The 16044-nt window shown below is 47.0% G+C and overlaps 1 protein-coding gene across 1 annotated transcript in view; it reads left to right on the top strand.

The window, feature by feature from the left end:
* Positions 1-16044, top strand: part of T265_11677 (hypothetical protein) — a gene marked incomplete at both ends in the record, with an annotated part of 68475 nt that overhangs the window by 32489 nt on the left and 19942 nt on the right. Inside the window, 4 exons of the mRNA XM_009178390.1 lie at positions 3111-3592; positions 4857-5041; positions 7677-7954; positions 14287-14532. Of these exons, the coding sequence (XP_009176654.1) occupies positions 3111-3592; positions 4857-5041; positions 7677-7954; positions 14287-14532 (1191 nt within the window). The remainder of the gene's footprint in view (positions 1-3110; positions 3593-4856; positions 5042-7676; positions 7955-14286; positions 14533-16044) is intronic.

Below are 16044 nucleotides of genomic sequence, written 5' to 3' on the forward strand. Positions count from 1 at the left end.
CCTTTGGAAGAGTCACGTGAACCTGAATGAGATGTCGACACTGGTTTTCCATTGGCGACGGGAATCCAGCACGGTATTGCATTATTTCAACCTACCGTGATATCCATTCCGGACAGTTCGCACTTTTCTCTTCAAGGAAGATTGCGAATCCATTGTAGCTAGCCGGACTACTCGAAATGAAGATAAGATACCGACTGGCTATCTAGTCAAAAGCACCTTCCAGGTCGAAATGACAACCACTGTTGGTCGTCAAAAGAAGTGATGCAGTCCCAAAGTGAAGCCCTGTTCGATGCGATTCCGACCAGGGCGAAACTGAACCTGATTCTCGTCAGTCTGAATTTCCGGTCAGTAGATCAAGCTGCGTTGGATAATACCAGAGAGCACTTTGAAAATTATGGTCACTAGGCTGATGTCCCGGTGGTTTTCGAACGATGTTCTTGCATGCGTTTTGAACCTGGGGACCATCGTCAAGGAGAATCAATCTGTCAGTATTCTGCCTCCGTTAGAAATGTTTTGGAGAAAAGTCGTCGGGTTAGGCATGAGTGAATCTTCACCCACTTTGGGAGCAGCAGGATGCAAACTGTCCGGACCAGGTTCTTTGTCGCGCTGAAGCAATGAAATGGGACACTGACGTCCCCTTGTTTTCATATTTCTCTTCCAGAGGTTAGAAAATCGTTCAGCTGTAGCACCCTTACGATGCCTAACTGCCATGCCATCAGAAGGAAGCATGAGAGCAGGGATACTGCCAGGTTGCCCAAGCCAAGACAGGAGAATTCGAGATGCAAAGCTCGGATTCGAACCACAGACCTTCACGCTTTAACCACTGAGCCATCCAGAGGTTGAGTTGATGTCGGCCAGCTCAGCTATGCTTCAAATTTCCCAGCCCACCGTCGAGGCAATGATGGCTAAATGGAGGCCCCATCTTTTTCGGAGATCCCATCATAAATGAATGATAAAGATGTGAGGTATCAGCAGTTTCACGCTTTCCCTTATCCCACCCACTCTATGCAGCCAACAAAGGAACCCAGCTGATGTCACTGTGCGACGTACGATGCGATATGAAGGTCCCTACCTCCTGCGTCATTGATGATTAAATGTGTCCTTAGACTGTGTCAAAACACCCAAACTGGACAGCAGGTTGATTAGGATCCCCGACCGAAGCTCCTGACTCAACAGCCCAACTGCGAAATACTTCCCGTGGTTTTTCAGGGAAACGTTAACTGTCCTTGTTTCGCCCCACAAACAGTGGGTTTCAGGGTTGTGCTGATAGCACGCATCTGTGTTCGCCACGTACCTGTGGAAGGAATGTGTGGCTCACCAACCCTTCAAACTAAACTCACTAACCCATCGTTGGCTTATGTGCCACCTTCTCGAATCCATTTGTCACATGGAACCGGGACAGTCTTTATGCCTTCCGATTGTTGGTGCTCAGGTGACTTGCAAATCACATGTTTGACTGATTGAATCCAACATTTCCGAGCGAATTAATGAATAAAAAAGTCCTATACAGTCGGAAGTTTTTGAAAGCAATGTCTCAACGGTCGTAAGCGAACTGGCATGTTGTTTGTACATGTGAAGATAGTATGACAAGTGTAGACTTTTCGCTTGTTGTTACTTCAGCCACCTTGGATCAGGCACATTTTGAAAACCAAACTCTAGCCTTGCTGATCACCTTTCATCTTAAGGTTGGTGACGGGGTTTGTATGAAAGGAAGTAACTTGTCTTCAGTGCATCATTAGCTGTGTCATATTTCTTGCTTATTCTTTTCATTGTGTGTTGGTCAGCTCTCGTTACACTGTCTTATTCAACCAGACTTGACTGTCACGGAAAAACGCTCCTTTCGGTTCATTGGTGCAACATAACTGGAGTAGTCCAATATTGCTTACTTCGTGGTGATTTTTTTCGGCCCAAGGATAAGTTGACTCAATTGATATCTCGTACGTAGACGCCCAACACTCGGCTGTTGATCCAGTGTCAATGCAAACGAGTATTCGAGTGGCGCAGGTCGGATTCGAACCATGGACCTTCCGGTCAGTAAATTCGCGCTCTAACCACTTGGGCCGTCTCGCCCAAGATAGAGTGGTTTGCATACTTTGTAACTCTATTCAATCTAATAATCATACGATCAATAAAATCTGCACGTGAATCTGTAATGTCAGTACTGTTTTTCAATGTGCACCACTTCAGACTTCCAAACAAAGGTCACTTGCACCAGTCAGTACTGCAAGTTGTCCTATTGTTGTGCGACTACTCCATCTAGGTGGAGGATTCGAAACAATAATAATTGTTCAGCTGTAACACTCCTTCCTGTGCCATGCTACACGAAGGAGGCACGATGGTTCGGATACTGCCAGGTTGCCCAAACCTAGACGGGGAAGTCGAGAGGCAGAGCGGGTCGGGTTCGAACCACGGACCTTCCAGTCAGTAAATTCGCGCTCTAACCAATTGGTCCATCTAGCCCCAGGAATCGAAAAAATTCGAGTATTTGCCCATCCAGGTTTCTGAGATGGATCGGTGTGAACAGATTGGATTGGACAAAAATAATTTTATTTTGGTGTTACTACAGGCACATCTGATGGCATAAACTACTCGGTTATCGTGTGCCTTGACTAGCAAGCCGTGGCAGCGGTCACTCAATAGAGACAACTTGATTCTTACAAGGGCAAGTTAACAGTACTAACTAACAGAGCCTATCAGAGGCTACCTCATAGACCAAGTTATGCAATCTCACATCACCCATTCGAATGAGAAATATTCAGATATTTCTACGTCTCATTTCAGACGCCGTTTCATAGATTACACTAGAAAAACAGATCCTACGGATATGCATAGCTCAGGGAGTCGAGACGCAACCATATGCTCATCAGGTGTTACTAGCTTGGTCAATGAATTTTTCGCTTGTGATCATCAACGAGTACCCCATTTGGCATCAGTTTGGCAACAGATGCAATTGTTTTGTTCTGACCACTTGGTTTGTTGGTCCGTTGTATAGCTGTTGGTTCCTCAACCATCTTGAAGTATCGTTGTGGTACTTTGGGCCAATGTTACTAATTTCCGTGATGATAGAAGTGCTCTGAAATCAATCACTTATCGGATTTTTCTTTCCACAGTCCTCCCTCCAATCATGGTACCCCGAAACTCACAGAACAGCGGGAATGGGTCGATCAGTAACAACCCCCTGCATCGCGGTATGAGTGATCATGGAGAACGATACTCTTCCTCCAGTACAGGCGGGTCACGCTTTGGTCATCAGCACCACAGTTCCGCTTATTCCTCCCTTCATCATCCGTATCAATCTGGCGGTGGTATGCATCCTCAACACCTGATGCGCGGTCATCATGGTTCAAACGCGTCTCTGGGCGGCGAACCGATGCTCCTGGGAGACGATGGTGGAAGTCAACCTAACAGTTTGGCCGCCCTCCTCGTCCCGCCCACAAAACAACCCCGGCAGCACCTGGCGACAGATGCCGTCACAGCAGCTGCCCTAACCCGAGGCACTGGTGACGATTTCACCGTGGTGGGTCGATCTCTGCTGGGCGACAGTTCTTCCGGTTCGGCCAGTTCTCATCCTCCTTGTGTTAGTCTCCGTGAGGTTAGCACGTGGTCCCATCTACACACTCAGCTCACGTTTGTTTCGGTTTTTTAGGGCAGTGAAACACAGTCGCTCATCAGTGTCCCTTTTCGTGATGACGATGTTTTCATCCTAGTTCTGGTAGGAGGGACACCGATTTGCTCCCGCCCTTCCCTCATCCGATGTAGTCATCGATCCAATTTATCTCACTTATTGTGGTCATACTTATAGATTAAAATGAATAGTAGGTTTTTGTATAAAGACCTCTATCCGTTCTCGATCTGAGCATCCGTTTTTTGCATATCATGCATTCGGCTTTCTTTGCTTGAAACTAAGTTGTAGGGTGGAAATCCCCTGATACGCATCTTTTAGGCCCAGTGTGTCTACCCGATGAATAATGCTCACTTGTAATCTCATTTGCGGACACAGCGAGCGCAGTACGAAGTAGCAACCATGATGTGGGTGTGCTCCTAGTCGTTTCAGTGGAAATGACGGTTTTTCCCTCGGTCGGTGGGTCTGTCTGTCTATGTTCTAGTCAACTGCCTGTCTGTCTGTGCGTTTGTCTGCCTCTCGATCTACACGGATTTGAGAAACATGAGACCCAGGTCGATGACGCGATTGCGAAAAAATCTAAATGATGGTTTGTTTGTTTGTTTGTCGTGAGAGCTCAATGACAGACTTTGTGAATGTTCTCCTATTGTTTTAGATGGTAGGTAAGACCGTCGCTATCGCAGGGTAGCCGGGTAGTCTGTGGTCTTCGGTACGATAGCAACCCTCAGGTTCTGTCCACTCCACTGTTAGGCCAATAGTTTAATGTTAAAAATTGATGGCGTAACAATCCTCAAGAACGATGCTCTTCCCTGCAGCCAAGTCTCATTCAGGCTGTAACCAAACTACCCGACAGTGAAGGATTCGATTCCTGAGCCTGCGGCCATCAAGTGATTGTTGGGGATCGTCAAAATCTGTCTGCGGATATCGAATGTGTTTCATTAACCTCAAGTTAGGGTTGGAATATGGTCACATCCTCACTAGATAAGTCAGTAACAAGTATAGGGGCTACCAACCGCGCTCCCAGTTCTTTTCTGTAGAGAGTCTCCTTTTAGATTTTTTTCAAAGCGGGATGGAGAAGTTGTTGGAATGCATCAGTTTGACATCAGATTGGACATTTCCCACTCCCCATTATCACCTCATGGGTTTTTGTTTCTGTGCATACTTCCCCATATACGACCATTCTGAACTTCGTATCCCCTAATTTCCGTTTTATTTTCTCTCAAACTTGCCGCAGACTGCAGATAATACCACCCTTGGTGGTCCCCCGAGCCTAGTCCACACCCCACCTCCTGGCACCCCACACAGCCATAGCTTTCAGTCCCTCATGCTTGGACGAGGCGGTGGCGATTCACAAGAGTACCGGAGCGGAACAACCGGTAACCACGTTCACAACACCTCAGGGGCTAATTCCTCTGGCAGGTTAGTAGTGTCCACTGCTCAGATCATCAACTTCTACACTCGTCAGTTTTTCTTACTGTCATCCAACGCTTGTTCTAACCTTCGTCGACTTAGAAGAGCACAACGAATGATTCATATAATTCACGTGGTTCGGGACTTATTGCTTGTCTTCAAGTCTACTTTCCATTTTCTCGTTTATGATTCCTTACCTGACTGATTGAATCCGACTTTGATATAAAAAATTAGATTGTTCAGCTGTAGTACCCTTCCGGTGTCTAGCTACCATGCCACCCGAAGGAAGCACGAGAGCTGGGATACTGACAGGTTCCTAGAGCCTAGACAAGGGAAGTCGAGATGCAGAGGTCGGGTTCGAACCAGCTCACTTGATAACCGGTCTCAAAGTGAAATGGTCTATTCAAGCCCGATGGTGCATCATTCGCTTACACCAGAATTTAGCACTGCACGTATCGTAAAATTGGAATAGGCGTTCGGCAGTGAAGCATCGGTGTTGAGCTCTGATGTCATGCTGTCGATGATGATGATGATGTTCGGGCGGCGGGTTTCAAGGGTGAACAAGCTCAGCTGCACATGATCTATGGTCATACTTTTAGGAAACAGGTTGTGAAGTCCTGTTGTCGTGTGTACCAGGCTACAGTAAGGGCTCTGTTGTTGTATGGGTGCGAGACATGGCCTCTTCAGGTAGATGGTGTGAGGCGTCTTCAGGTTTTCGACCACCGATGCCTCAGAAGCGTGGCTGGTTTCGGGTGGCGTCAGCATGTTAGTAACGAGGTGATTAGAAAACGGGTATTTGGTTGTGCTACAGGCACCTCAATCCGGGAAAACATCCAGCATCATCGACTACGATGGTTCAGTCATGTGCTACGCATGCCGAAACACCGTCTACCGAAACGATTGTTGTTCTCTGTGCTTCCTTCAGGATGGCGCGAACCATGACTTGGACATCACATGACTTGGCAAAAAGGCGTGGAAGAGATCACGAAGAGTTTGGGTGTTGTACACCTTCCAGGATGAGATCTCCGTGACCCCCTCTGTGGTTGGCTGGAGACGTTGCAAGAAATGGTGGCTAATCGATGTCAGTGGCGTTCGTGTTGTCAGTTTCTTTCCAGATCGTCTGATTGAGCGGTTGGTGGTGTAGGCACCTCAGTATGCTTGACATAGGCCAGCAGTAGGTCCCCTCCCTCACCCACTCTTTTTCTCTTCTCTGTAGAACTTTTAACAAACCTTATGGTTGTATGGCAGTGAAGCATCAGTGGCAACACCGATGTTGCTGTCTTTGATGATGATGATGATGATCGGTTAGAGTTTTCCGTACCGTTCTCATTGCGCAACCGAACGCGTGCCGGGGAGAATGCGTTGAGTTCAAACAAAGACTCCTGACAAAGCTGTTGATGGGTCTCCCCATCCCTTAGAGCCTCTGTTGGTCGGATGTGAAGGGCATTGTAGTAATGCCCATCGATGCGAAGTTAACAAACAAAGAATGTCGTCATGTACGCAAGAGAATGAACTCGGAATGGGATGGAGAGCGGTATGACGAAAAGAGCTTGGTTTGTGTGTGGATCAAGCATGGTATACATGACTTTTGGTCCATAGTTTGTAATGGTGGCACTATGGTGCCTTTGCGCTTTATTTTCGCTGCTGGTCATCTTGAAACTGAAGTAGACTGAGCAATTTACGAATCAGTTTGGTTACTGGTTTTCCACTTCGTTGGACTTCAAGAAGTTGGTTGCGATTCTTGATCTTTCCCGGTTACAATACAGCCTATCTCGTTGAACTAGTGTTGTTGCTTTATAAAATCAGAACCATGGATTAACCCGGTCACAGTCGCGATGTAAATCCGACCGAAAGCAGGTGGTGTATACTAGCCAGGTTGGTTTATGTGGAAGGTTGCTTTTCCCGGCACTGTATGAATGGAGTTGTATTGTCATAAAGGAAACTACTCACAAGGTTGCTGAGGGGCGAAACCGGTCGTAGGCTGTCGAAGAGTTTTCAGCAACCTTGTGAGTAGTTTCTTTCATGAAAATATACTGCGATATCTCGAATATCGTGCCAACTGAAGCATGAGGCAGTGGTCTGTGTGCAGCACATTCCGTTGTGGAATATCATAAACGAGAGATTCAGTTGAGTCTCTGGTGAAAACCAAATTGATTTGCAAATGACTGTATTTTTCGGAGTTGTATTATCTTTCAGGACTTTGAAAATATGCAAAACTCGATCGAAATTTTTCTTAAAAACGTGATTGAAGCATCACTTATAAGATCCGGTGCATTTTTTTAATGACTCAGTTACCCTGACTGTCTTTTCAAGGTTTCTCTCGGTCGTTGATATCCAAATTCGCGATAAATAGATTCAAATAACTCCAAGGTGAACCCGAACGCGTGTTCCCGACTTTGCTGGGCATTCATCGAAAGCGTGCCATGACTGATCTGTTGGGTTTTTTCTGCGTTATGGCGTCTTAAAAACGGTCGCCTTTCGTTCTGTTATTGTTTGTCCGTCGCATCTGAGTGATTTTATCCGACACGGAATCGCCCCGCACTTAGGATGCTGAATTGAAATATCCGCAAAAAAAATCGCTGTCTAACTTGGCCCAGATTTGACTAAATATCTTACTTCCGTCTCTCCCTCCATGTCTGGACAGCCTGAGACCTATCGGTATGGATGACTATCCCGGTGGCGTGAATTCCATCAAACAAGACGATGGCATGAACGATTCCCATTATGGTAGCGGCGGGGGTGGACATGCTCTGGGCGACTTGAGCACTTCTGCCTACATGCAACAACCATCGTCTGTTTCCTCCTCCACCACTCAGAAAGCCTCCAGCAATTGTGGTCTTGGTCTGTCCGGTAGTCCACAAGATACATCTTCCCCTGAGGAGAACTGCATCAGTGAAGATGACAATATGGATTTGGGACTGGGTACGTCTTTCGAACTTCCTCCTCCAACTGAGTCATTTTCTCGTACATGTCCTCCTTCCCTACTAGACAAGCTTGGGAGGTCCCTAAAATTCAACCACTAACTGAGCTTGAGTCAACTCGATGTGGTATGAATTACTTAGACTATGTTTAGTCTTGTATTTGGTCATTCCGCTGAGTGCCTTGGATAGGTTTTCAAGCTTCGTTACGACAAATGAGTGGCAAGTCTTTGGAAATGTGATATTGGAGAAGAAAACGTAGATTCTTTCCCCAAAATACCGCTCTAATGTTCGGGAATGTGGCTTTCTCTTCTCAGTTTACTCCTCTTGACGAAGTTCATTGTCTCTCGTACGTTCCACGCAGCGTCCAACCTTTACCACTTCGTCTAGATGTAACATCTTTATCTGTCTTCCGTCACTATTACGACATAAGGTTTCCTTATTGTTGTATCTTGCGCGGTGGCCGAGCTACGTGGGTTACGCCTGCACTGAGCCTGCCAGACTACGCGATAGGGAGAAGACAGAGAACTGGGGACACGGCTGTATTGCCAGGACAAAACGTACAGGACGTCTGCGTAAATATATAGGATGACTAACTGGCCAAATATGGTCGTTCACTTGTTCGCTCCGTACAGCCAATGGTGGTGTTCCGGTCGTGAACATTCTCAGGCCCACTACGCTGGTCGTGTGTTGCTAAGTCGTGTTCGGTGTGAGCCACCAACTCACCTACTTTCCGGACGTGTCGAACCGATGGTGACCTTGGGGATGCGTCACTCTCTGCACATGTACTTTTTCTTCTGTCTGGGCGCTCCCTGACACTTATGCCCTAGCCTTTGGTCTCATTGTCCCGCAAACGTGTGACTCGTTTTGTCCTTCAACGCAGCCCCATCAAATCACTCCTCTCCATTGTCGAACTGGCATTCTTACTTCGCCTCTTCTTAGAACCCCGAGAATTTGAAATTCCCAGCCTTTCTCCGTATTTCCCACTTTCGTAACCCCCCCCCCCATTTTCTTGGTGCTCAACATTGCTTGGTTTTCGGTTACTGGCACTCTGCTGGTGAGTATATAGTCCACGTTTGTGCGTCACCAAAAAATTGAATGCCGGGTAATGTAAGACGTTCTTGATGTTTGCACAATGGCAGTCAAAACATTTGTTGTTTTTCTTTGTTGTGCAATGATCTGCAGATGGCTTGAACTGTGATTGCTGCTGGCTCACCGACTTGTCATCATCTGAAGGCATATCAGCTGCTGTGAAAAGGCGTTTCTGTTCAACATGTCAGAATTCGCACACAAAGGAGGTAGACCGTGTTTCTAAAACAACCGTTGCACTATTTTGTCTTGATGTGCTTGGGTTGAGATAGCTGAGTGGTTAGAGTGCGAATTTACTGACCGGAAGGTCCGGGATTCGAACCCGACATCTGCATCTTGACTTCTGTCTAGGCTTGGGAACTTGGCAGTATCCCAGCCGCCGTGCCTCCTTCGGATGAAATGGCAGCTAGCCACCAACAGGGTTCCACAGCTGAGCAATATTCTTGTCAATACAGTAGAGTGCGGACTGTTCGTTACAGTCACCCTCTCCCAAACGTGATACGTCCCGTTTCTTCCGTAGCTGACGGGAGCTCAGTGCTTCAAATCTACTCCCGTCCAGGTGTGTCACTAGTCGACACAGTCGTGATTTCACCTCGGTTGATGATCAAACTCTTGCCACCACAATGAACATTCGAATGGACAAACCAACAACAGCTTTTGATTTATTTACTGGTGGTCATTTTTCCTCTAGACTATCACGAATCCGTTCGTCTATCCATTCACTTACTTTCACTACGCGGTTCTCTCCGTCCGCTGTCCCTTGTGCAGCCGGAAGTCGTAGCGCTCCTGCTATAGTGTATTGTAGGCTGACCTTCGATGCTCTCCTTGCTAGGTTAGTGCCAACCCGTCTGTGACCGTGTTCGTATCATGGTAAGCCAAGCGTAAAAACTCTTTGTCCTACCATTCCGACTCTAAGACGTCCAGCACAGTAAGTACCTTTGGCGGCATCAAACAATGACTGTGAAGAGTACGGTTCGGAAGCTTCGACACGTACACGTGTTTTAGTCAGCATACGCGCGCAGTCTAACAGCTAGGTCGTACACCCGCTCCATTCAGCTTTTCGTACCCTGTTCTGGACGCTATCTCTCTCATTCCTCTCACACGCCACGCCTGCCGCCGTCTTGCCCTACGGAGGTAAACCAGTCCATCCTCGTTCGCTCTCCGCGTCGTTTGTCCGTTAGTCTGTTCGTCGGTCCGCCAATCGATCCACCGGGTATGGGCAAGTAGTCAGCACCGGTGATCACGTGATGGGTCTAACTCTTGTCGTGTGTACCCATGAGTGTGTTTGTTCACAACCCTCTGTCCACCTCTTGTACAAATGCCGGTAATCAGGCCTAATTTTGTATGCATGTGTACGGACCTACGAGCGCTGTCTTCACGATTTCATGTCCATTTTTCGGGGCAGCTCTACGTACCCCTGCAGTCATCCAAATTCTGGGTCACGTGGTTCCACGCTCTCGCACGGTTTGGCACACGATTTGTTTTGACAGCAGTGCTCCAGCCAACGGGAGGGGGTGTTGTTTTTCCCTCCTACCCCTAAACCCAGCAAACCTCACGACCGACGGCTTTTTCGATTTGGGGATTTATGAGCGTTTAAAGACAAACCACGCCATGTGACAACAAAACGTAAGGCTGGAGAACGGTTAAATCAGGTGGCCTTTAGATAGGGGCAGTTACGCTGCCAGGCTTGGTAGAATAATCGGCCTTCTGATTCCAGCTGACTCCTCAGGTAGCCAAATTGTCCCCTTGTGGATGGAGATTAGAAAATCGACACTTTTGGCAAACTTACAACCTTTTGGAATTCTTAGTGAAAAGAACGACGGGAGACTTAATCTTATCCTATCACAAACATTCACTTCTTCATTACTTTGTCAGACAACGTGGACAGAAGCTATCAGAAGGATTCTACAAGGGTGACATCGGTTTGTATTGTATTTTCAACCGAACACAGCGATGGGTACACACAACATGCTCCATAAGATGGCCAATTCCTCGGCCCTGGATACAAACCCTGGGGTTTCTATAGCCGTTTGTAGTGCATATATCCGATGTGGAGAAGTCAGACCTCGCCATTAGTGGACTGTGTAAAGTATCAAAAAAAAAATCGTTCAGCTGTACCACCCTTTCGTACCGTGCCAATCCGAAGGAAGGAGATACTGCCAGGCTACCCAAGCATAGACAGGGGAAGTCAAGATGCAGAGGTTGGATTCGAATTGTCGCGTGTACGTGGCGCCCGCGTACCACCCCCCACTCGTTTTAGTTTGATCAACGCAACTGTTTGTTTGACTATCAGCTATGCTTGAATAGGGGGGGGTCATAACCCATTTAGGGCTGGTCTAGGCAAGTAGTCGATGGCCTTTGTTTCACCGAATGCCATAAAACACGTTGACGGTATGCTACTCTGCCGTAGTTTGAATAAATTGTCTTCATAACTGCCTCATTCAGACTGGGGCTCGTGACCTGAGTCTGTAGCGTTTAAATGAGCTCAAGTGGTTAGAGCACGAATTTACTGACCGGGAGATCCGTGGTTCGAACCCGACATCTGCCTCTCGACTTCTCCTGTCTAGGCTTGGGCAACCTGGCAATATCCCAGCGCTCGTGCTTCCTTTGGGTGGCATGGCAGCTAAATGGACATACACAGGCCGGGTGGGTTAATCGGGTTGTCTTGTGCGTACACAAATTAACTGTATTTTTATTTCATCAATTTTTGTGAAAGCTAAGGGAGCTTCTCCACCTGGTGCTTACCGAATGGTGATTGGGACCCCACATGCCTACCCGTCAGCTTCACTGGCTCTGGTGATTCTGCTATCAAGTCAAGCAGCTCCGATTTCTGGTGTATGACAGTGTCCTAATCGTAATCATCTACAACTACTGTAAATTTTCGATTGCCGCCAGCTAACTACTTATATTTCGGTTCCCGCACGCGGTTACAACACGTCAGCTAAATGCATTATGTATGTGACCTGTCTTGATTTGGAGCGAGTTTGTATGTCCAACCTAAAAAAGGCACCCTTTCGGTGCCTAACTGCCATGCCACCAGAAGGAAGCATGAGGGCTGGGATATTGCCAGGTCGCCCAAGCCTAGACAGGGGAAGTCGAGAGACACACGTCGGGTTTGAACCACGAATCTTCCGGTCAGTAAATTCGCGCTCTAACCACTTGGGCCATCCCGCTCCGCTCTAATCCCTAGTCCCCACAGATATCGGCAACTACATGACAGTTTTATACTAATGCAACCTATTTAGTCTGACTAGACTCCACTGTATTTCAACCGCCGTAACTCAACAACGATGCTCTGAGCTTCACATCCGTTTACTGTGTGTACAGTGCCTCGTGACGGACGTGTACGTGGTGAATAATAGTATTTTTCTAATCCTTTTCAATCAAGCCGTTCTTGAATAGCTTCTTGATGTGACTGCCTTATTTCAGGCCAAACCCGGAGCAATCACAAAGCGCGAGTGTACAAATCAGTTTCAGTGGTCTCGTGCAGTCAATAGATATTCTGTAGATGTTGTCGATGGAACTCTTGTTAGGCTTCACTATTGACAGTGCTCTGGTTTTCGGAAACAAGTTGAAAACGCGCGGCTTTTTTTTCAATGATGAGTTGGCTAAAGTCCGGTGACGTGCTGCAAAACCACGCCTAATGTTGTCGTTCCGTCACACACACACACACACACACACACACACACACTAAAATAGTTCATTTGTGATATTGCTGTGTAGAGTGCACAATACGAGAGTACCAACGTAACACTAGGACTTAGCCCTGCCTATCGTGTTTCACGTTGACAGCTGATTTGTCTCTGATCCCCAGCTGTGGTTTGATGCAGTTGGTTGCTTGCAATAGCAACTACACTCCGGTAGTCTCAACTAGCGAATACATCAAATGAGGTAAAGGGAGGAATTCATCGACCCGTATTTTGTTATATTTGATTGCTGTTCCCTCTCCAGTGCCTGGTGCCGGGAAATGACTCACCGGATAAGGAACACAACAGCTTTATTGCGAACAAGCGAGGGACCTCATGTTATTTGGAATTTTACTTTCATTGATCCAGGCTGTTGCTGAATTGATTGAATGCTTGATTGGCCGGGATGCTTGCCGTCTTTCTTATTGAGATTTCGGTGGAGTTTTAGGGTCTCAGTAGGTTCCGGGTGTTCTGGGAATCTGATCTTCCTGAAGGCGGTTATGACGTACTAGGTCGTCTGGGTCCAGCAGGCACGGTAGTGGGAATTGGCCGTTCACATACTTCAATTTTCCATTCCCCTTTTTTCCCTCAAACTTGCCGTTGTCTTCATGGACGAACTAAACCGTATTAGCCAAAGTCACTGCGTTAGTTGAAATAACCAATTTCTGTCCTATCAGGCTCCCCTTTCTTAAGCATTTTTATTGAATCCACCTCTGATCTGAGCAGGTTTCTTTTAACCGCTGAATAGTTTGTCGACACCGATTGGCCATCCAAGTTACAGTAAAGACATCCAACCTCTAATCTTTCAGCTGTAACAAACACCCTTTCGGTGCTCAGCTGCCATGCCACCCGGAGGAAGTCTAGTGGAATAAGGATACTCTTAATATACCGAGTGACTTCCGCTATTGCTCCCGAAAACTTCTCAGTTATGTTGCTATTGGGGGTTACTTCAGCTCGTTTTTCGTTGTATGTATTTTATTATCGAAGTTCCACAGTGGAACGAAAGCGGTTGAGCCCTATGGGATCTTCGTGCTTTCCTGCTTGCGGCTTTCCGTGACTAGAAATCCATTTGAACGTCGCACATGATCTATCTCGATGGCGAACCGCATTGTGTGGACAAAACTTGTCTGTGGCTGTTCACCAGGCTTTTGTTGGTTTCGATTAACGGATTTCGGCCCAATCCCACCGTTGGCCTCTCACTCCGAAATGCTGTCCAGCTAAGCCTATTTCAGTGCTTTTCAGAAGTGTGTACCTAATGTCCTTGATCGTTTCTCCTAAGAACATAAACGTTTTTAACTAGGTTCTTTCCACTCTGTTGCAGCATGAGTGCTTGTATTCACACACACACACTGGGGTACAGCTCTCTCATTGCGGACGAAGAATTTTTATCGTTCCTCTTCTTCGTAGATGCCTATTTTCAATTCGTACTATTCACCTCACACACACACACACACTGGAGTACAGCTCTCTCATTGCGGACGAAGAATTTTTATCGTTCCTCTTCTTCGTAGATGCCTATTTTCAATTCGTACTATTCACCTTCCGCCCATAACACATCCAGACATGTTCAACGACGTGCTCATCGATGGCACGGAGATGACCTCAGTCGCCTACAAGGAACCCGAGTACTGGTGTTCCATCTACTATTATGAAATGAACACTCGAGTCGGTGACACTTTCCACTGTTCCAGTCCTTGTCTCACCGTGGACGGATTCACCGACCCCAACCGTCATAATCGGTTCTGTTTGGGACTTTTGTCAAACGTCAACCGGGGACGTCAGATCGAACTGACGCGTCGGCATATTGGTGAGTCCTGTTTGACCATGTTCCCACCTGTTGGTAGGGGGGTTGGTCTGTTTGTCCTAACACTTTCCGGCCATCCCTATCGGAAATCCAAATTAGCATCTAAGTACTCACAGCCGTGTGGTCGAGAATTGCTACTCTCACTGAATCTCCACAGTTGTCATTCGGCTCAGTATTGTTGGGCAATTTTTCTTTTCAAACCTTTGGTTTTTAGCTTTGAGCAAACTGACCACCTACGTGTATCTCAAATTCTCTGGTGGAGCTTGAGCTCCTTGTACGAGCGCCACCTCTTCCAAAAAGAAGCGAATGCTTGACTAGCATCCAGTGCGGAGTTGCCTTTCTACATTCGTGGAACCACTGGACGCCTGCACAAATGGTTTGTCTGGGGCTGGATTTGTCGCGGACTTTTGAACGTATGATGCTGATGTAAGACCGAAATAATTAATCGGTTGGCAGACTCAGAGGCTTGTTGAAAACTTCGGCATGTTTCTAGATCAATATACTTTTGATTCCGTATAGTTGCGCCTCCCGAAGAACCTGTGTTCCAGATGGTTTTGGTCCTGTAAACGCGCATCGTGTTTCTTGGAGGTTATCTGCAAAATCGATCGAACCGGGAGTGTGATGGCACAATACGCAGGTGTCATCAAATTCGCACAGCAAAGGCACCTAATTTTTTCCGGTACATTTTTTACGCAGTGACAGTACCCAGTTTGGTTTTCGGCTTTTCATCCTGCCAGCTGGCGGTCCCCTCAGCTTCATGTAGAGGTCACAACCCACAGAATGTCTTTTCCAGGAGCGATTCTCGCCTCTAACGCGATCCACGTACCACTGATATTTCTTTAGTTAGGTGCACGAGGCTTTGGAGATGGTTATTGTTGGTCATCCCTTCCAAGAAGAAGCATCCTTCTTGATGAGGCATTGCGGTATCTCTCGAAGGTGTATCTTCGGTTATTCTACTGGACCATGCTCCGCCACTGTCCGTTAGCCAAGACCTCCACGACCACTCTATTGAAATCTATAGTCAGTGAAGGACGACAGATGGTTACGCGTGTGGAACCCGGAAGCCCAAACAAACATTTTGAGTGCAGCCATGTCGACTAATTCCTCGAGTCCTTCAGACACGCCAAGCACATGCGTTGGTGCATAAACTATTACCTTTTTGGTAACTGCTTCGGATCTCTTCCTGTTTCCGGTGTTGTTTTTGGGTAAACCATGCCCGAATGACAAAATATCTCTTCGGCTAAACCAGCGTGACCGAATCACCCACGCTTACATTAAATGTTTTATGCATGGGCAGGCGAATACTACCTATCAACCCATTTGACAACTGTGTTCTGGCATCTGCTGTTGCTCCGTTTTTGGTGACTATACTGTTATCCTTCCCATTGGCCTAATCCTAACCTCGCTCTAGTAGAAAGGCCCACTATGTTTTAGGTCGCGATCCCCTCTGGATGTGGACTGTGGTCCATTCAGAGATGCCCAACCTCTACATATGACCAAGTCAGGTTTTGCACA

Source organism: Opisthorchis viverrini (genome assembly GCF_000715545.1).
Source record: "Opisthorchis viverrini unplaced genomic scaffold opera_v5_553, whole genome shotgun sequence".
NCBI lineage: Eukaryota > Metazoa > Platyhelminthes > Trematoda > Opisthorchiida > Opisthorchiidae > Opisthorchis > Opisthorchis viverrini.